The 21601-nt window shown below is 38.1% G+C and overlaps 1 protein-coding gene across 6 annotated transcripts in view; it reads left to right on the top strand.

Moving 5' to 3' along the window:
- The window catches only part of CCDC141 (coiled-coil domain containing 141), a 241259-nt gene that overhangs the window by 147268 nt on the left and 72390 nt on the right, over positions 1-21601 (top strand). For all 6 annotated transcript variants that reach the window (XM_043488049.1, XM_043488048.1, XM_043488047.1 and 3 more), the window contains one exon: positions 13031-13203. In XM_043488049.1, the coding sequence (XP_043343984.1) occupies positions 13031-13203 (173 nt within the window). The remainder of the gene's footprint in view (positions 1-13030; positions 13204-21601) is intronic.

Genomic DNA, 21601 nt, shown 5'->3' with positions numbered 1-21601 from the left:
GGGGATATAGCAGAGAATGAAGCATACAAAAAGTCTGTAAGCCAACATAACTCCAATTTGTGAAATTCAGTTAAGTATAATCACCACCTAGTTGTCCACATTAGTAAGAATGCCCCATTACCTTTTCTCTGTAGCTTCAGGAGTGACATTGATTTCCTTTTAATCCTGCAAGGGGTCAGTGATTACCCAAGGCTCCAGAGTGTTTCTTACCTAGAGAATGTCTCCGGTCTTTGGTTTGAGGTGTGATGGTTTGGGCCTGGAATGAGCAATAGGTGGCAATGCTGGCACACAGGCCCATAGCAGTAGTGTGGCTACTGGTGCCTTTCTTTTTCTTTTTAAAAAATTATCCTTGTTTAGTTGCTAAGTCGTGCCCGACTCTTTTGCAACCCAATCCATAGACTGTAGCTTACCAGGCTCCTCTCTCCGTGGGATTTCCCAGGCAAGAATACCGCAGTAGGTTGCCATTCCCTTCTCCAGGGAATCTTCCCAACCCAGGGATCAAACCTGCATCTTCTGCATTGCAGGCACATTCTACCACTGAGCCACTGTTATAGCAATGTTATGTTATTTTCAAGTATGCAACACAATGATTCAATATTTTTTTAGATTATGCTACATTTAAACATTACAAAACATGGCTTTATTTCCCTGTGCTATACAATATATCTTTGTTGCTTGTCTGTTTTATACATGGTAGCTTGTATCTCTTAATCTCATATCTTGTCCTATCCATCCCCCTCTGTCTCTCCACTGGTAACCACTGGTTTTTTTCCTCTGTGTCTGTGAGTCTCTTTCTGTTTTGTTGTATACATTCCTTTGCTTAATATTTTAAATTTCACATATAAGTGATAATACAGAGTATTTATCTTTCACTTACTTATTTTACTAAGGATAGTACTCTCTGGGGCCATCCACATTGATGTAAATGCAGAATTTCATTCTTTTTATGACTGAGTATATAATATGTATATTTACACACCACATCTTCTTGTTTCATTCAGCTGTTTATGGACATTTAGATTGCTTCTGTATCTTGGCTATTGTAAATAATGCTGCTGTGAACATAGGGTTTTCAAAATAATGTCTTCATTTTCTTTGACTATATGCCCAGTGGGATTGCTAGATCATATGATAGTTCTATTTTTAGTTTTTCTGAAGACTCTCCATACGGATTTTCATAGTGGTTGCACCAGTTTACTTTCCCACCAACAGTGCACAAGGGTTCCCTTCTCTCTGTGTCCTCACCAATATTTGTTATTTGTGACCTTTTTTATGATGGCCATTCTAACAGGTGTGAGGTGATATCTCATTGCAGTTTTGATTTTCGTTTCTCATGATTAGTGATGTTGAGCATCTTTTCATGTGTCTGTTAGCCATCTGCATGCCCTCTTCAGAAAAAAAATGTAGATTCAGGTCTTTTGCCCATTTATAGTCAGTTTTTGATATTGACATATCAGTTGTTTATACGTATTATATATTAACCTCTTATCAATCATATAATTCCTAAATATTTTCTCTCATTCAGTAAGTTGTCTTTTTATTTTGTCAATGGTCTCCTTTGCTGTGTAAAAGTTTTTAAGTTTAATTAAGTCCCAATTTGGAGAAGGCAATGGCACCCCACTCCAGTACTCTTGCCTGGAAAATCCCATGGATGGAGGAGCCCGGTAGGCTGCAGTCCATGGGGTTGTGAAGAGTCGGACGCGACTGAGCGACTTCACTTTCACTTTTCACTTTCATGCATTGGAGAAGGAAATGGCAACCTACTCCGGTATTCTTGCCTGGAGAATCCCAGGGATGGAGGAGCCTGGTGAGCTGCTGTCTATGGGGTAACACAGTCGGACATGACTGAAGCGACTTAGCAGCAGCAGGAGCAGGTCCCAATTTTTTTTTTTTTTTTGCTTTTGTTTCCTTTGTCTTAGGAGACCAATCCAAATATATATATATATATATATATAGCCATGATTTATGTCAAAGAGTGTTCTGCTTATATTCTCTTCCAGCAATTTTAAAGTTTCAGGTGATACATTTAGGTCATCTTTAATCCATTTGGGGTTTATTTTCGTATATGGTATGAGGCAATGTTCTAAGCTCATTCCTTTATATGTAGCTGTTTAGTTTTCCCAGCCCTACTTAATGAAGAGACTATCTTTTATCCACTGTATATTCTTACCTCCATTGTTGTAGATTAACTGACTTTGGTGTGTTTATTTCTGGGCTCCCTGTTCTGTTCCATTGTTCTATCTATCTGTTTTTGTGCTAGTACCATGCTATTTTGATTACTGTAGCTTTGTAATACATAGTCTAAAGTCAGGGAGCATGATATTTCCAGCTTTATTCTTTTTTTTTTTCTCAAGATTGCTTTGGCCATTCAGTGTCTTTGTGGTTTCACATAAATCTTAGGATTATTTGTTCTAGTTCTATGAAAAATGTCATGAGTATTTTGACTGCATTAAATCTGTAGTTTACTCTGGGTAGTATGGATATTTTAATAATAGTAATTCTTCCAACCTAAGAAGACATTATGTCTTTCCATTTCTTTGTAGCATCTTCAGTTTCCTTCATCAATTTTTACAGTTTTCAGTCTTATGTTTTACAGTCTTTCACCTCCTTGATTAAGTTTATTCCTAAGTATTATATTTTATTCTTTTTGATACAGTTTTAAATGGGATTATTTTCTTATTTTCTCTTTCTGATAATTCACCATTAATGTATAGAAAAGCAACGGATTTATGTGTATCAATTTGTATCCTGAAATTTTACGAACACTACTGATGTTTTTCATAACCAGATTCAAATGAACACTGGGTCATGTAACTCAAGAACCAGAGATACTCCATTATCATTTTAGAATTATCTACTGCACTTGGTGAGGCTATTTGCTAAATCAACCAACAACAAATACAAGTATAGGTTGATTGTCAACACTGGATGATAGCTGATTGGAGAAGAGTTTCTCTGGTTACCAGATGTTGCTAAGAGTTATGAGGACATGGCATGAAATATAAACATAACACTTATTATTATAATTCATCTTGATCTCTTCAAATTTTCATCTTTCATGATTACCTATCATGAAATAACATGCCAGATTATATTTCTGGCATGTTCACAAAAGAAGCTGTGGTTAATATGTATTGATCACTCAAGATCTGTTCATCATTGTTAGGGAATGTGGTTTGAACCAAAAAGAGATAAATATACATTTTTCAAGAGTGGAATAATATAAGCCTGTATTTATATGACAATGATGATTGACCCTAAAGCTGTAAAACATGACTGATGGGTCACAGAGTTTCATTCCTATGCTTTCCATTCCCAAGCATATGATTTCATTGGATAAAGAAAGCAGGGGAGACTGAGGCCAAAGCCACATAGTCTGGTTCTTGGGTCATCAGCCTCAAGGCACAGGTGAAGCAAAAGTTGGGGTGGCTGGAGGAACACACTAGAAACATTTTGAGATGTAGTAATTTTCACAGCTTCTCCTGCTTCTTCCATCACTGCTGAATAGTTGATATCTTAAAAAAAAAAATGATGTTGCTGTTTTAAGATATTTACAGCAATACAAAACGGTAATGCCTGTAGCAGCATTATTGTTTCAGACAGAAGCCAAATAATTAAGCTCTGAGTTTGGCTATTTTTTAAAAATTTATATACACACTGTTCTACCTTTTTCAAAATAGATATGTTTTAGGCCAGAGGTGAGAAACAATTAATTAAAATGGTCCAGTGTGGTACAGATTAAAAGAAGGAATGTGTCCAAGTAGAAAATCCAAAATATATTATTCAGGAGAACTTTGCTGAAGTGATAGAAATGAATTCAAGGACTTAAGCTAATTGTCATTAGACATCAAGTATAGTATAATTGCGTTCATTTTCATAATTCTTAGCAACCTCTGATTTCTTACTTTCAGAACAACTTCCATTTCTCTTAGAAAAGCAGCTTCCTTTTACTCCCTCCCTTCTTTCACATTTGCATTCAGCTAATACGTTATGTACCCTGTATACCCATTGGTTGTCATGCAGTATATGGATACTTGAGCTAAAGCAGTGAGAAATAAAATCCTTGCCTTCAAGACCCAGTCAGCCTCACTTGGAGGAGAGACAAGGAAACAGAAGTGTTGTGTGCTGTGGGAGACGCCACGATGGAGTAACCCTAGGGCCCCAGGGGACAGAGAAGAGATCCTTAACCTGACCCAGGGAAAGTGTCAAGCGAGGCTTCTCCAGAGGCGCTACCTGTGAGCTAGATTTGGAAGACTAGCCATGAAGGGATTTGGGGAAGGCTACATAGTATAGCACTCTGCCATGTTTGGGGAGCCTAAGGTAATTTGTTTTGCCCAGAGTGTAGGGTATAAGCTGAGCGTAATGAGAAGCAAGGAGTAGAAGAGACAAGGGTTAACAGGTCTTGAATAGCATGCTATGAAGTTTCTATCTTATGCTCCCTCGTGGGGGACAGGGAGGCCTGGCATGCTGCAGTCCATGGGGTCACAAAGAGTTGGACACCCCTGGGTGACTGAAAAACAATTAACATATGATTATTAAATATCTATCTAAAATAGAAAATTTAATCAAAATCAAGGAACACCTTTAACATCTCAACATTTTTCATGAAAGCCCACAACTCAGTCTATATTTAATAGTCTTATAATCAAGACATTTGATTTTGTTGTCACTCACCCATGAGTATCTTTCACAGTGCTGCTATCAACTGACTTCTAAGGCATGAATGTATGCATAATTTTAGACTGTTGATCTCCTCCATTGGCAGTAAATATATTGTTGCTAGTATTACAGATTTCTGGATAGATTTACTTCCCTTTGCTAAATTAAACTTCCTTCAGGGTAGGAAACATGTCAGTTTTGTGCTCACCAGGACACCTGGAACAGCGTCTTCTGGGTAGTAGATGCTCAATAATTATTTGAATGATTAAAAGCAGTAGAATCTTAGAAAAAGTGGAGCTTCAAGGCGAACTAACTATATTACATTGATCATAAGAGATTATTTTGATCCAAGTTAGTTGAGATTAGATCATTATGAAAGAGAAAAGCTTCATTATTTTATTTATTTTTTTTGTGTGTGTGTGTAATAAAGTTTTATTAAAGTATAAAGGAGATAGAGAAAGCTTCTGACATAGGCATCAGAAGGGGGCAAAGAGTACCCCTTTGCTAGTATTAGCAATGGAGTTATATACTCTCCAATGAATCCAAAGAATGTCTGGAGGTTGTAAAGACCACACCAGACCTACTCCCATAATTTACATTTTAAGATAACAGAGTTGGCCAGAAGGTTTAATCCAAAGATTGTCCTCAGGCAGGATACATCCTTGTAAAGACCAGACCTACTCCCATAATTTATGTTTTAAGATAACAGAATTAGCCAGAGGGTTTAATCCAAAGACTGTCCTCAGGCAGGATACATTATTGTTATATAGTCACTCACAATCTGAGTAAGTAGGTTGGGCCATTTGGCAGAACCAACTTGAAGATAGTCATAGCTGAAGACAACATTTCCATAAGAAAAAGAAATGTATTGGTTAACTCAAGGTTTGAGAGTAGTTAGCTTCAGGTGAAACCAGGTGTCATGGCAACACAGCACTTTAAGAGAAACCTCCTTTTAAATTTGTATAGAGAAGAAAAAATATCGCTGGTTTGTTTCCTCCTGCTGCTTAAGAGAGATGAAAATGTCTGGCACTTGCAGCCTCTTTCCTCCGTTTGGAGACCCCTGGTCTTCCTGCCTGTTACACTCTCATTCCCCCCTTTTCTTTTAGGAGAATTATGTTGCCTAGGGAAAAGGGGCATTGTTCTCATTCCATAACTGCTTCCGAGCTGACAAGGGGCATTGTCCCTAAATTGGTGAGGCAACATATTCTCCTAATCCTCATAGTGAGGATGTCTGATCTAGGGGCCCCAAATAGTAGTCGGAAGAAGCTGCAGTGATAGCAGGAGTTTGAGCAACCATTTGTAACTTAAAAGCTTTCATGCGACTAGAATACACAGGAACACAAATTTCAAGTTCAGTCTCTGTGTCATATCTGAGAAGGAGGGTAGTGATGTAGAAAAAGACTTGCCATCACCTATATCACCTCCTCTGAGAGGTCTTCGGGCAGCATTAATTGCTTATTTCTTATTATTCCCATAGTATTTCTCTGTGCTCCTTAGAGACAGATTGTCTTAATCATTTTTGTATGCCACCTAGTGTACAAAACAGTTTATTGAATAAATGAATAAACAATTGACCATGTGATGAATCAATTTACATTTTGAACTTGATTTTACTCTTTTCTAAAATGGTCTAACAATTCTGATCTACTTCAGGGAATATTCAGTAATGAAAGTTTTTAATATCAGTGATAAATGTAGAGAATCTTTGCAGGGGAGACTTGGAGTATAAATAAATAAATGAAATTGTTGGGTATTAAGAGAATATTTAGAAACATTTGCTAAGATGACACTTTTGTAAAAGGATATAATGGATTCTGGAGCCAGGCTGCCTGGGTGTAAATCTAGTCTCAGATATTTGTTAGCTCTGTGACCTCGGGCAGTTACTTAACTTTTCTGTGCATCTGGCTTTCTAATCTGTAAAATAGAAATAAGAATTATATGTATCTCAGAAGAGTCTTTGCTTTATCTAAATGAGTTCACACGTGACTAGTGCACAGAGCAGCCAGGCACTCACTATGTGCTCGTCATTATTTGTCCTTGTATGTGCGTTTAACACTGCACTCACCACTCTAACACGGCCTCAAGTGCTTTTGTTCAGTTTCATGCCCGCAGCTTATAGCCGAGTACATGCTCCATAGATTTCAATAAATATTTGTTGAATAAGTGAAAAAAATAAGTGCTTTGCACATTACAAATGGATGTATTCAATGTTAATATTCTCAAGATCATCCTAAAACCATTTAGGTCAATTTAGATAAAAAGAAAACCATAAATTATGAATGGACTAGTTTGCTAAGGTTCTACTTTGGGGTCTAGTTTATACATCTCTAAGATGGACTCATCTCAGAAAAAGTAAGAAATGGTCAATACGTAAAGTTCCTTGTCCAGCAGCAACAAACTTGAAGAGCAAGGAATAAGCCAGAGCAACAGCAGGAGGCAGCAAATATGGGGAACTGACAATTACATCACCTTGTTGCCCCGGCCTCCATGGCATTTGAAAGCTTGCACAAGGCTTGACTTAGGAATCAGCTTGCCAAACTGGGACCCACCAGAAGTTATCTCAGGGGATATTTAAGAAAAGATGCTGAAGCTTTTGGGCTTTTTAAAAAAAACTAAATGCAGAGGAAAATTGAATCTCTGCAGATCAAGTGGAATTCAGTGTTCTGATCAGAAACTAAACTTTGTATATAGGTTCTAACTAAACTCATTCTCCAGCCTTTGGATTCATGAAACGAAATGTTCAGGGTTCTGCAAGTGTTTATTTTGTTTTGTTTGTTTTAATGTTGATTCTCTTCAGATTAGTCAAGAAGTAAACAATATTAAACATCTTTGTGAAACAGCATGATATAAGAATTATGCTGATGATTCATGGTTCCTGCTCAACATAATTAATCTCATAGATATTTTTAAAAGACTACAATGTGCCAAGTCTTGATATCATCTCTGTTTGATTTGGTGCAGCCTGCTTTGGATCCTGTGCTTAAAAAGGGAAAAAGGAAAGATATTTATTAGCACCTTAGAGCACATCCCAAGCAACTCCTTACTCTTTCCCAAGCCTGGGCCAAAAGAGATGATTCGTCTCCTCCTTGTCTTCTTTAGAACTGAGTGGTACCAAGTAAAATAGTCAAAAAGAGCTAGAACCCAGAGGGAGAAATTACCTTTGTGCCTATTTTATCTTTGTTTATTCTAAGCTACTCATAAACTTCTATCTGACCATCACACAAAAGGTTTGAATCAAAAGGAAGATGTGAAGGAAAGAAAAACTAAATGTGAAATATTCATTCCAAAGGCATTTATGTGGAGGTCACACTGTTCTTGCCAGAAATAATCCGTTCTGTACAATGTGTGCAATGGAGAGATTCTTTCCAGACTGGATCCAGTATATCAGGTTCCTTACAGATCTAGTAAATACACAAGCACTCGGTTCTATTCTGGGGGTAGATTAAGTGAGAACAATGACACTTAGATCATTTTCTACATGGGAATAAGAGAAACGAGCTTTGTATATAATTCAGACAATTACAGACGTATTATCTTGAAAGACTTCTCCTCCTAAAATTAAGAAATTTAACTGTATCTGTGTTTATAGATTATCCCCATTAGGGATAATTAATTTAGGACTAAGGATAAGGAATAAACTCTCTTATACAGCATATAGGAGGTTTTTGTAAATTTATTTGTTGGGCTCATGAAGGAAAAAAAAATCACTCACCTCCTTTCTACTGCTATGGTTCTGTGAAGTGTGATACACAGAGCAATTCATAAGTACTTTCCTGACACTTTGATCTTTCTGAGAAAGTGCTTTGAGAGAAAATGTGGCTATTTTAATTCAAAGTTGAACAACAACAACAAATGGATTATCCTGGTCCTTGATCTACCACCTCCTCCTTTGAGTGAATGCTTAGCTCTGCAATTTATTTCTGTGCCATTAGGAAATGATCCTTTTATGATAACCTTGAGGAATGGGGTGGAGTCATGTCACACATGCATTTAATGTACCAGTGGCTTTAGCATCTAACTCCCGTGAAGATGAGACCAGAGGCCAAGGATCTGAGAGTAACAGCTGTTCAGTGGGGCCAGGAGGAGAGAAAGTCAGCCAGGGTGAATAAAGGCAGCAGGTGGCTATGCTCTTCTTAGTGATTTTTCAAAGATGTGTCTGATCAATCAAGATTTAAAGAACCAGCAAATATTTTTCAAGTACTTACTACACTTCTGCCATCAACCCCTCGTTACTTTAATATTTTCCTTTAATCCTCAGCACAACGACAAACATGGGATATGTTAAGATTATAATGGCTTAATTTTAAGATAGAATGGAGTTCAACTTGTAGGCAAGAAAAGGCACTTTTGAAGTCTCATCTATCCTTTCCCCATTCTCAGTAAGAACTTGAGAATTATCTTAAAGAATGATGCGACTGTCCTGATATCTAAGTGTAGATGTCTCTTATTTCTCCCTTTGGTTTGGCTCAGTGCCTCTTAGTCCTCAGTGTAAGGATGTATTACAATGTGTGTGCTTAGAGTGCTCAGTCGCTCAGTCATGTCCAACTCTTTGTGACCCCCTGGACTGTATGCTGCCAGGCTCCTCAATCCATGGGGCTTATCCAGGCAAGAATACTGGAGTGGGTTGCCATGCCCTCCTCCAGGGGATCTTCCCAACCCAGGGGTTGAACCCAGGTCTCCTGCATTGCAGGTGGATGCTTAACCTCTGAGCCACCAGGGAAGCAAGCATACATTAAACTTTAAGCATGATTTAAGGGAGTTCATGATAATTTTGACTACACCAGATTTTTGCTTTAGGCACTGACTTTAAAACTAACCCTTGATTAACAAGAGACTCCACTTTATTCAAAATATGCAATAAAATTAAAAATACAAAACAAAATTCCAGAAACAGGGGTTATTACGTTAGTGGTGTTTCAGTGTTATGGAAAGATTGAGAGAGCAATTCAAATCTGACATCAGGAACTCAAGACATTTGGCTCTGTTGCTGATTGCAGGAAAGAAAAAGGATCAGATAAAGGAGAGTTCTTCAGGTTCAGAGTTTCTTTAGTAAAGCTATCTTTCTTTTACAGTCCTATAAACATAAGAGAAATTGCTCAATCTTTCTCTGTATCTTTTCTCATATGTAAGAAGGAACAGTAGACACTATTTGCAGAAAGTAAATTTTTAAATTCTACTTTTCCACCCAAGATTAATGATCTTCTTGGAAATGCCCCTCTCTCATATGCCTCCCATAGAAATCCTTTTCTGCATGGCACCATGGTCCAGGATTTAAGAGCAGAGGCCTCAGGGCCAGACAGATTGAGTACAAATACTAAGTTTGTACCTGGTACAAGTATGACTTTGTGAAATTTATTTAACTTCTCTGAGACACATTTTCCTCTGTCACATAAGAAGGAAAATCTCTTGTTCCCTCGCATGGCTGTTCAAAACAATATGCCTAGAACTCAGCAGACATTCAAAAATATTTGTTGACTGACTGAAAAGTAATTGTGAAACACAAAATAGAGAAGAAATACATAGTTCTCATTAAACTATAGTGATTATTTGTATTACTTCCTATCATCTACTAAATAAACAGGAATGAATTTGCTTTGTACACTCTCAGTAAATGCAAAGAGCAAATTCAGAAGACATGAGGACCTTGGTCAGAAAATAGAATGTATATATGTGTGCTCAGTCATGTCTGCCTCTTTGTGACCCTATGGACTATAGCCCTCCAGGCTCCTCTACCCACTGAATTTTCCAGGCAAGAATACTGGAGTGGGTTGCCATTTCCTACTCCAGAGGACCTTCCCAAACCAGGGATCAAACCTGTGTCTCTTGCATCTCCTGCTTTGGCAGGCAAATTCCTTACCGCTAGTGCTGATATTCTATTCTGGAAAAAACATGTAAGAATATCAACATGTAAGTCGTATGAGAGTATTTGAGAGATTTCATTTGCTAATTCAAATTTTGTTCAGTTCCAATTCTGCCATTAAAATTCAATCTCTTTGGTGTGGAGAAAAGGGAACCCTCCTACACTGTTGGTGGGAATGTAAATAGGGGCAGTCACTATGCAAAACAGTATGGAGGTTCCTCAAAAAACTAAAAATAGAATTGCCATATGATCCAGTAATCTCATTCCTGGGCATATATCTAGACAAGACTGTAATTCAAAGAGATACATGCACCCAGATGTTCACAGCAGCACTATTTACAGTAGCCAAGACATGGAAACAGCCTAAACATCCATCAACAGATGATGGATAAAGAAGATGTGGGGTGTGTGTGTGTGTGTGTGTGTGTGTGTGTGTGTATTTATATTTGTATATGTATGTGTGCATGTACACTAAGTCGCTTTAGTCTTATACAGTTCTTTGCAACCCTATGGACTGTAGCCTGCCAGGGTCCTCTGTCCATGGGATTCTCCAAGCGAGAATACTGGAGTGGGTTGCCATGCCCTCCTCCAGCGGATCTTCCTCACCCAGGAATCAAATGCGCATTCCTCATGCCTCCTGCATTAGCAGGCGAGTTCTTTACCACTAGTGCCACCTGGGAAATCCCATGTATATATATATGTATGTGTATACACACACACACACACACAATGAAATACTACTCAGTCATAAAAAGAATGAAATAATGCCATTTACAACAACGTGGATGAACCTAGAGATAATCATACTAAGTGAAGTAAGTTAGAAAGACAAATACCATATGTTATCACTTATATGTGGAATCTAAACTATGACACAAATGAACATATCTATAAAACAGAAACAGACTCACAAACATAGAAAACAGCCTTGTGGTTGCCAGGGGGAAAATGGTGGTAAAGGAGGGAAGGATTGGGAGTTTGGGGTGCAAACCATTATGTATAGAATGGTTAAACAACAAGGTCTTACTGTATATCACAGGAAACTATATTCAATATCCTGTGATAAACCCTGTGTGTATGTGTATTTGAATAATCTTGTTGTATGTCAGAAATTGATACAATATTGTAAATCAACTCTACTTCAATAAAATTTTAAAACTCCCTTTGGTGGTGACCAGATGCAGAGACCTAGGTGCTGTTACACAGCTCCATGGCTGCAGTTGCTACATGTGGCTTCAGCTGTGTCCCCTCAGCATTAACCCAGCCCTGCTCCCCTCTCCGGTCTCTCTCGGGTCTCAGTGGTAGTTGACTCATGAGACCATTGCTCTCATTTCTCACAAGTCTTCCACGGGATCTTCCTTGTTCACCTGGTTGCCCCCAGCCGAGCTTTCTGGCTTCCAGTGTAACAACCCAGGAAGGCTAGGCCCTTGCTCACCGTGGCCCAGTCAAGCTTACTGGAATAGGAGTCTTCTTCAAAGTGATGTGGAGCACCCTGTAAAGTGACATTTTTCAGCAGAGTGAAAGGACAGTGTGCAAAAGCTCCCTTGTTCTTCACCAGCTCTTCACCTTACCCAACTCATCTCTCGCTCTCCAGGCCCAAGTTCACAGATGGAGACTTGTGAAGACCACAGCACTCTGATCTCTTTTTTTCTCATGTTGTCATAGTCCTCTTTCACTGTTTGTACATCATATACTCCTCCTTCTTAGTGCCAGCTAGGCCTTCATGGCCCAAAGCATAATTCCTCTGTGTGTTCATTCACTCTGTGTTAACTCTGTAAGCTTAATCTCCCATACTTGGTTGCTGATCTGCTATAATAACAAAGGAAAAAAATAAAGGAATTCAAAAATCCCCTCTCAAGACAATATCTTGGTTCGCAAGGTGATGTTTTTCTTTTTTCCTGGATAATCCTGTTATGCATGTCAGAAGCTAAATATTATCTTGTCTTAGTCTTTGCCCTGCTTCAGAACCAAATCTCAATCTCTGTAGACAGATGCCTTGGGTAGAGTAGGCAGAAGATCTTATACTCAGAAAGGCAAGTGTCAAAAGCCCCCAAATTTCTTGAATACTTCCCCCTGGCGTTTCAGGTCCAAAGTGCAATTTATTGGGAATTTTTAAAAAGAATATTACAGAGATATTCAAGTTATGAAGTCTGCATAATATTTTGAAAACATCTCATTTGTTCATTTTATTCAGTACAGAATGTGCAAAATTAAACCTGGTTCTCCAGATTTTATACAGTTGTAACTGTTTGTGTAGCTACATTTTCAATGTAAATCATTTTGGTAAATTTTACAGTGTTGACATTTATCTGTGCTGAACTAAACTATGATCAGTTTCCCTAAATGGAGCCTAAAAGCTATATGCTGTTTTCTAAGACTCGGATTGTTGTTTTTGGTTATGATCAAATGAATAAATTGAGCGGGCTGATTTAATCTCTAGTATTTTGTGTACACATTGATGTAGACTTTACACTAGACGGGCAGAAAATGAAAGTATGTTTTCTTTGGCAGGCATTTGATGTACTTGGAAGAGTTGAAGCTTACCTTAAGCTCCTTAAATCAGAGGGTTTAAGTCTGCCTGTCTTGGCGGCGAGACATGAGGAATTACACAGAGAAATTAAAGACTGCACAGCTGATGCTTTGCAGAAAGGACAAGCCTTGATCAGCCAACTAGCTTCCTGCAGGTAAGTGAAGTCTATTTCTTCCTCAGTGTAACAGGCTTTTTCACAGTTTCTGCAGGCTGTTAAAAAAAAAAAAAAGTTGTATGATTATTTTTCTTACTTCTGATGTTTTGCTGCATTGTGACATGGCTTAGAAGGATCTGTTGAATTTTGGTCAACAGTAGTTCTGAACATAGCATTGCTCTTCCAGAAGTGAGGCTATATTCTAACCTGAGGACCTGAAGGTGCTAACGCTTTCTTTCTATGAGTTTCTGAGGAGGGAGGAAGGAAAGGAACAAAAGAAGAGACGGAGCTTTCCTTCTGTACACTTTTCATGTCCTAGCATCTCCGTGGGATTTCTTCCTTGCTTTTAATTCATAAGTCTTAGGTCTACCCTGTCCCTTTCTAGAAAAAGTAAAGTTCTAGAATTCCCTTTCACTTCTGACCTTGATGGATCAACAAGAAAAACCCTAATTAAAAGATAACATTATTATTAACTAATAGTAATGACATTTAAAATAGTTGAGAGCCCACCACGTGCCCAGCACTATCTCAACAGCTTTAGAAGTGCTATCTCATTAATCCTCACAGCAACTCTACAAAGTATACAGTATACTATTAATGTTCTCTTTTTTTTTTCTTCTTTTTTTATTTTTTAAATTTTTCATTTATTTTTATTAGTTGGAGGCTAATTACTTTACAACATTGTAGTGGTTTTTGTCATACATTGACATGAATCAGCCATGGATTTACATGTATTCCCCATCCCGATCCCCCCTCCCACCTCCCTCTCCACCCGATTCCTCTGGGTCTTCCCAATGCACCAGGCCCGAGCACTTGTCTCATGCATCCAACCTGGGCTGGTGATCTGTTTCACCCTAGATAATATACATGTTTCGATGCTATTCTCTCGAAACATTCCACCCTCATCTTGTTCTCTTTTACAAGCAACTGAGACACAGAAAGATTAAGTAACTTGGCAATCATGCAGCTGGTTAATTAGTGGCAGAGCCAGAATTTGAATCCAAATGCATGGATCCAAATTAATGGTCTAATACGTCCTAGACCTCTTGCTGTTAACCAATGTGTTAGGGTGGGTTGTTTTTATGAGCACATTCAGTGAGTGTATCATTGTGAGTTTAGTATATCATTGTAAGCTCAGGGAATGAGGAGAGAGAAGGACCTTAAGAACAGAAAGAGAATGTAGGAAGAATGTATGATCAAGAATAGAGATTGGAAGACAAAAGGGAGCTGACAGAAAGAGCAGATGATGGAATGGATACTGGCTAGGAAGAATGATGGCAGGGCTTACATTTTGACATAGAGAGACACAAAGATTTATGCAGATGGGATTAGCATGGTTTTTATCTTCCATATCCACAATCCCCTTGAAACTCAAGGACATTCAGTTTGAGGGACAATGAAAAAGGTCAAAGGTGGTAAAATTTTATTTTGTTTCTGTTTTAAAGCCTCGTTCTGCTCTATTTTAGATGTTGATTTGGTAAGTTTGGGTTTAGGGTATTTTCTTTTCAAAAGATACTCTGAGGACTTCCCTGGTGGTCCAGTCATTAAGACTCTGTGCTGGGGGCATGGGTCTGACCCCTGGTTAGGGAAGTTCCACATGCCACACGGTGTGGCCATAAAAAGAGAAGATAGTCTGAGTTCAGACAGATATATTTAACCAGGGCTTGTGATGGTTGTTATAGGACCATGCAAAGCCAAGATCAGAAATAATCCAAGATCTTCCAGCCAGAGCTAAAAAGCTGAGGCTGTGAGAAGGATAAATGCTTCTCACCTGTAAAAAAAAAAAAACTAACAGAAGCTGTAGTTGCTAAGTTTCCTTACTTTGGCTCCAAGCCGTGTATCATGGTGTGTCCATCTGGCTCCAGGAGCACAAAGATACTCAGGTCTGGCCCCTGTGGGTATGAGAGCTCCTTTCTCCCCTCCTCTGCTCAAGGCCTTCCCGAATGCATAAGTTTCTTGGACCTGACAGAAGGTATCCTGTGGAATGCCTAGACTTGTTGTATCTGAACTCGAGGTACCTGTTGGACATTGATCTGAGTCATGTGATGATGGAGCAAATGGTGAGGCCTCCAGTTGTAATTAGGGCATGGTCCCATGTCAGTTTAGCAAGCACTTTTCAGAGTGCAGACAGATTATTTCTCTGTTCAGGCTGTTCTCTACTTGGGGTGCTTTCCCCGATCTTGGGCAGTTTCCTTTCTTGTAGGGGTGGCTCAGGAGGCAGCTAAAGACCCCTCCCTAGATCTGAAGACTGTCACTGGTATGCTGTCCCAGAGATTCTAGGTGCCTTGGCTTCCCTGAAGTCTGATCTCTGTCTCCTCAAATCAGTAAGTCCTTTGGACTCTGTTTGATTCCATTTCCCTGAGCTTTGGTCTGGAACTTATCTCCCAGGCAGTAGGCTGAGGCAGATGTAAGGCTCACCCCATTCATTTCCCTTCTCTCAAGGATCACTGCCCTGTGATACTTGTCCTTCAATGTCTGAGAACCATTGTTTCATTTGCTTTGCCTATTTTTCTAACTTAAGGCATGAGAGTAAATCCAGTCCCTGCTCGCTGATCAAAAACTGAAGTTCGGTGTTCAGTTTTGTTACTTAAGTCCTGGCATAGGAAAACTGGTCACAATTTATTACTACTAGAGAAGGGAACAGCTACTCACTCCTGTATTCTGGCCTGGAGAATTCCATGGACTGTATAGTCCATGGAGTCGCAGAGTCAGACACAACTGAGCGACTTTCACTATAACTTTTTCAAACTTGATCCTGTTTGTTCTAATCAGTGATGCTTTATTTTCTATACTTAAATATAGAGAAGTGCTTCTGTTTTGTATTACATTCTACCTGCAGTGTTCTAGTGACTTTTTCTGGCCATCCATTTTGTAATGGTCAACATGTTTTTTTTTTTTCATTTATTTTTATTAGTTGGAGGCTAATTACTTTACAACATTGTAGTGGTTTTTGTCATACATTGACTTGAATTAGCCATGGATTTACATGTATTCCCCATCCCGATCCCCCCTCCCACCTCCCTCTCTCCCCGCTCCCTCTGGGTCTTCCCAGTGCACCAGGCCCGAGCACTTGTCTCATGCATCCAACCTGGGCTGGTGATCTGTTTCACCCTAGATAAGTAATGATAACCCTATATGCAAAACAGAAAAAGAGACACAGATGTACAGAACAGACTTTTGGACTCTGTGGGAGAAGGCGAGGGTGGGATGTTTCAAGAGAACAGCATCAACATGTTTATTTTTATTTACTTAGCTAGTGTCAGTCTTTTTGCCTTCCTTGCTTGTGCTAGTATATATATATATATATATATATATATGTATATATATATATAGTTTTTCAAAGGGGCATCTATAGTTCTTTTCTTTAGACTACAGACTGAATCTTAATAGAAGTAATAGTTAGTGACCATTTTAAGAAACTTTAGAATTTAATAGTTAAGTAACTGATAGTGGGAGAATTTAATACCCCACTCACAACTATGGATAGATCAACTAAACAGAAAATTAACAAGGAAGCACAAACTTTAAATGACACAGTGGACCAGCTAGACCTAATTGATATCTATAGGACATTTCACCCCAAAACAATCAAATTCACCTTTTTCTCAAGTGCACATGGAACCTTCTCCAGAATAGATCACATCCTGGGCCATAAATCTAACCTTGGTAAATTCAAAAAAATTGAAATCATTCCAGTCATCTTTTCTGACCACAATGCAGTAAGATTAGATCTCAATTATAGGAAAAAAAAACTATTAAAAATTCAAACATATGGAGGCTAAATAACACACTTCTGAATAATCAACAAATCATAGAAGAAATAAAGAAATCAAAATATGCATAGAAACAAATGAAAATGAACACACAACAACACAAAACCTATGGGACACTGTAAAAGCAGTGCTAAGGGGAAGGTTCATAGCATTACAGGCTTACCTCAAGAAACAAGAAAAAAGTCAAATAAATAACCTAACTCTACACCTAAAGCAACTAAAGAAGGAAGAAATGAAGAACGCCAGGGTTAATAGAAGGAAAGAAATCTTAAAAATTGGGCAGAAATAAATGCAAAAGAAACAAAAGAGACCATAGCAAAAATCAACAAAGCTAAAAGCTGGTATTTTGAAAAAATAAATAAAATTGACAAACTGTTAGCATGACTCATTAAGAAACAAAGGGAGAAGAACCAAATCAACAAAATTAGAAATGAAACTGGAGAGATCACAAAGACAACACTGAAATATAAAGGATCATAAGAGACTACTACCAGCAGCTCTATGCCAATAAAATGGACAACTTGGAAGAAATGGACAAATTCTTAGAAAAGTATCTTTCCAAAACTGAACCAGGAAGAAATAGAAGATCTTAACAGATCCATCACAAGCAAGGAAATCAAAACTGTAATCAGAAATCTTCAAGCAAACAAAAGCCCAGGACCAGATGGTTTCACAGCTGAATTCTACCAAAAATTTAGAGAAGAGCTAACATCTATCTTACTCAAACTCTTCCAGAAAATTGCAGAAGAAGGTAAACTTCCAAACACATTCTATGAGGCCACCATCACTCTAATTCCAAAACCAGACAAAGATGCCACCAAAAAAGAAAACTACAGGCCAATATCACTGATGAACATAGATACAAAAATCCTTAACAAAATTTTAGCAAACAGAATCCAACAACATATTAAAAAAAATCATACACCATGACCAAATGGGCTTTATCCCAGGAATGCAAGAATTCTTTAATATCCTCAAATCAATCAATGTAATACACCACATTAACAAATTGAAAGATAAAAACCATATGATTATCTCAATAGATGCAGAGAAAGCCTTTGACAAAATTCAACACCCATTTATGATTAAAACTCTCCAGAAAGCAGGAATAGAAGGAAAATACCTCAACATAATAAAAGCTATATATGACAAACCCACAGCAAGCATCACCCTCAATGGTGAAAAATTGAAAGCATTTCCCCTGAAGTCAGGAACAAGACAAGGGTGCCCACTCTCACCACTACTATTCAACATAGTGTTGGAAGTTTTGGCCACAGCAATCGAACATGAAAAAGAAAATAAAAGGAACTCCTGCATAGGAAAGAAGAAGAAGTGAAACTCTCACTGTTTGCAGATGACTATGATCCTCTACATAGAAACCCTAAAGTGACTACTATCACAGAAAATTACTAGAGCTAATCAATGAATATAGTAAAGTTGCAGGATATAAAATTAACACACAGAAATCCCTTGCATTCCTATACACTAACAATGAGAAAACAGAAAGTGAAATTAAGGAAACAATACCATCCACCATTGCAACAAAAAGAATAAAATACTTAGGAGTATATCTACCTAAAGAAACAAAAGACCTATACATAGAAAACTATAAAACACTGATGAAAGAAATCAAAGAGGACACAAACAGATGGAGAAATATACCGTGTTCATGGCTTAGAAGAATCAATATTGTGAAAATGACTATACTACCCAAAGCAAATAGATTCAATGCAATTCCTATCAAGCTACCAACAGTATTCTTCACAGAACTAGAAAAAATAACTTCACAATTTGTATGGAAATATAAAAAACCTCCAACAGTCAAAGCAATCTTGAGAAAGAAGAATGGAAGTGGAAGAATCAATCTGCCTGACTTCAGACTATACTACAAAGCCACAGTCATCAAGACAGTATGGTACTGGCACAAAGACAGAAATATAGATCAATGGAACAAAATAGAAAGCCCAGACATAAATCCATGTACTTATGGAAATCTTATTTTCGACAAAGGAGGCAAGAATATACAATGGAAAAAAGACAACCTCTTCAACAAGTGGTGCTGGGAAAACTGGTCAACCACTTGTAAAAGAATGAAACTAGAACACTCTCTAATACCATACACAAAAATAGACTCAAAATGGATTAAAGATCTAAATGTAAGACCAGAAACTATAAAACTCCTAGAGGAGAACATAGGCAAAACACTCTCCGACATAAATCACAGCAGGATCCTCTATGACCCACCTCCTAGAATATTGGAAATAAAAGCAAAAATAAACAAATGGGACCTAATGAAACTTACAAGCTTTTGCACAACAAAGGAAACTGTAAGCAAGGTGAAAAGACAAACTTCAGATTGGGAGAAAATAATAGCAAACGAAGCAACAGACAAAGGATTAATCTCAAAAATATACAAGCAACTCCTGAAGCTCAATTCCAGAAAAATAAATGACCCAATCAAAAAATGGGCCAAAGATCTAAACAGACATTTCTCCAAAGAAGACATACAGATGGCTAACAAACACATGAAAAGATGCTCAACATCACTCATTATCAGAGAAAGGCAAATCAAAATCACAATGAGGTACCATTACACACCAGTCAGGATGGCTGCTATCCAAAAGTCTACAAACAATAAATGCTGGAGAGGGTGTGGAGAAAAGGGAACCCTCTTACACTGTTGGTGGGAATGCAAACTAGAACAGCCACTATGAAGAACAGTGTGGAGATTCCTTAAAAAACTGGAAATAGAACTGCCATATGACCCAGCAATCCCACTCCTGGGCATACACACCAAGGAAACCAGATCTTAAAGAGACACATGTACCCCAATGTTCATTGCAGCCCTGTTTATAATAGCCAGGACATGGACACAACCTAGATGCCCATTAGCAGACGAATGGATAAGAAAGCTGTGGTACATATACACAATAGAATATTACTCAGCCATTAAAAAGAATTCATTTGAATCAGTTCTAATGAGGTGGGTGAAACTGGAGCCCATTATACAGAGTGAAGTAAGCCAGAAAGAAAAACACCAATACAGTATACTAACGCATATATATCAAATTTAGAAAGATGGTAACGATAACCCTATATGCAAGACAGAAAAAGAGACACAGATGTCTAGAACAGACTTTTGGACTCTATGGGAGAAGGCGAGGGTGGGATGATCTGAGAGAACAGCATCAAAACATATATATCATCAAGTGTGAAACAGATCACCACCAGTCCAGGTTGGATGCATGAGACAAGTTCTCAGGGCACTGGGATGACCCAGAGGGATGGGATGGGGAGGGAGGTGGGAGGGGGGTTCAGGATGGGGAATACATGTAAATCCATGGCTGATTCATGTCAATGTATGGCAAAAACCACTACAATATTGTAAAGTAATTAGCCTCCAACTAATAAAAATAATTGGGAAAAAAAAGAAAAATAATAGTTAAGTAACTGGATTAAAAAATAGTAAGCAGTATAGTTTCTGTCAACATCCTAGATACATGAGTTTTCATAGTAATTACAAGGTGTTGGTTGCCCTGAAATTTCATGATACTTTACAAATCAATACTATTTCCATTTTGCAGGAGGAACTGAAGGTAAAGAGCAATTAATACTTGGCAAAAGACATTCTGGAAATCCATTAGAAGCTGAATTGAAATACATTAGGATCTCAGTTGCAAACCAGAGCCACACAGTTACTGACCTCAGTCCCATGCATTTCACTTGGGACTCGCTTCCCTTCCTCATGTGATGGTTTATCTGTTCAATGACCTGGGTCACCACCATGGGAGAAAATCAGAACCTAAAAAGGAAATTTCCAGCTGCAGCCATGGCTGGATTGAAACTGTAGCTTAGAATAATGGCAAGGAAATAAACATGAGTTCCCACAGAGAAAAGTATGTGTTGCTGAGCATCCCAATGGCTTCCTAGACTTCTGACGGTCTGCCACACTACTAGGACACAAAACACTAAAGTTCCTGCTATCAGGCACTTGAAAACTGGCATGGATAAGAAGCTTAGAACTTAGTATCAAAGGAGTTTTATTTCATGCATTCTGAGAGCTGAGAGCCAAAACAATGCCATGACTTTTAAACTTCTTAACTTCTCTAAATGACCCTCAGTTTTCCTCATCAGTAAAAATGAAGACACCCATTTTATAAAGAGGTGTTTTTTGTTTTGTTTCGTTTTGTTTTAAACCATATGCAGCAGCACCACTCTTGGTCCACAGGGAGCACCCAATAAACAACTGGCTCATTTATTTATTTACCTTCTATACAAAGAGTTTTAAAAGCAAAATACTAAGAGTTACATGATTGTTTCAGATGACTACAGTGGAGTCAACTTCATCAAATCATATTCATTTTCACTAACTGGGGATGGTTATATTAGAAATAGGGCAGATAAATACTTATCTTGAGGAAATAAAAGGCAAAATCTAGTACTGGGGCACTCAGGAATTTCAGAGACCCTTAGATCTATTTTTTCTCCTGTTAGTTAATAAAACAGAACTTCAGAAGTTCACATTTATCTGTGATAAAGCTTCCCAGTAAATCTGAGAATTTTGTCATCATTTTTTCTGTAATTGCTCTCTTATTAGGAACAGATCAACACTGTTTTTCTATCCT

The sequence above is a fragment of the Cervus canadensis genome, chromosome 15, assembly GCF_019320065.1.
Source record: "Cervus canadensis isolate Bull #8, Minnesota chromosome 15, ASM1932006v1, whole genome shotgun sequence".
NCBI lineage: Eukaryota > Metazoa > Chordata > Mammalia > Artiodactyla > Cervidae > Cervus > Cervus canadensis.
This window is presented reverse-complemented; position numbering and strand designations above follow the sequence as displayed.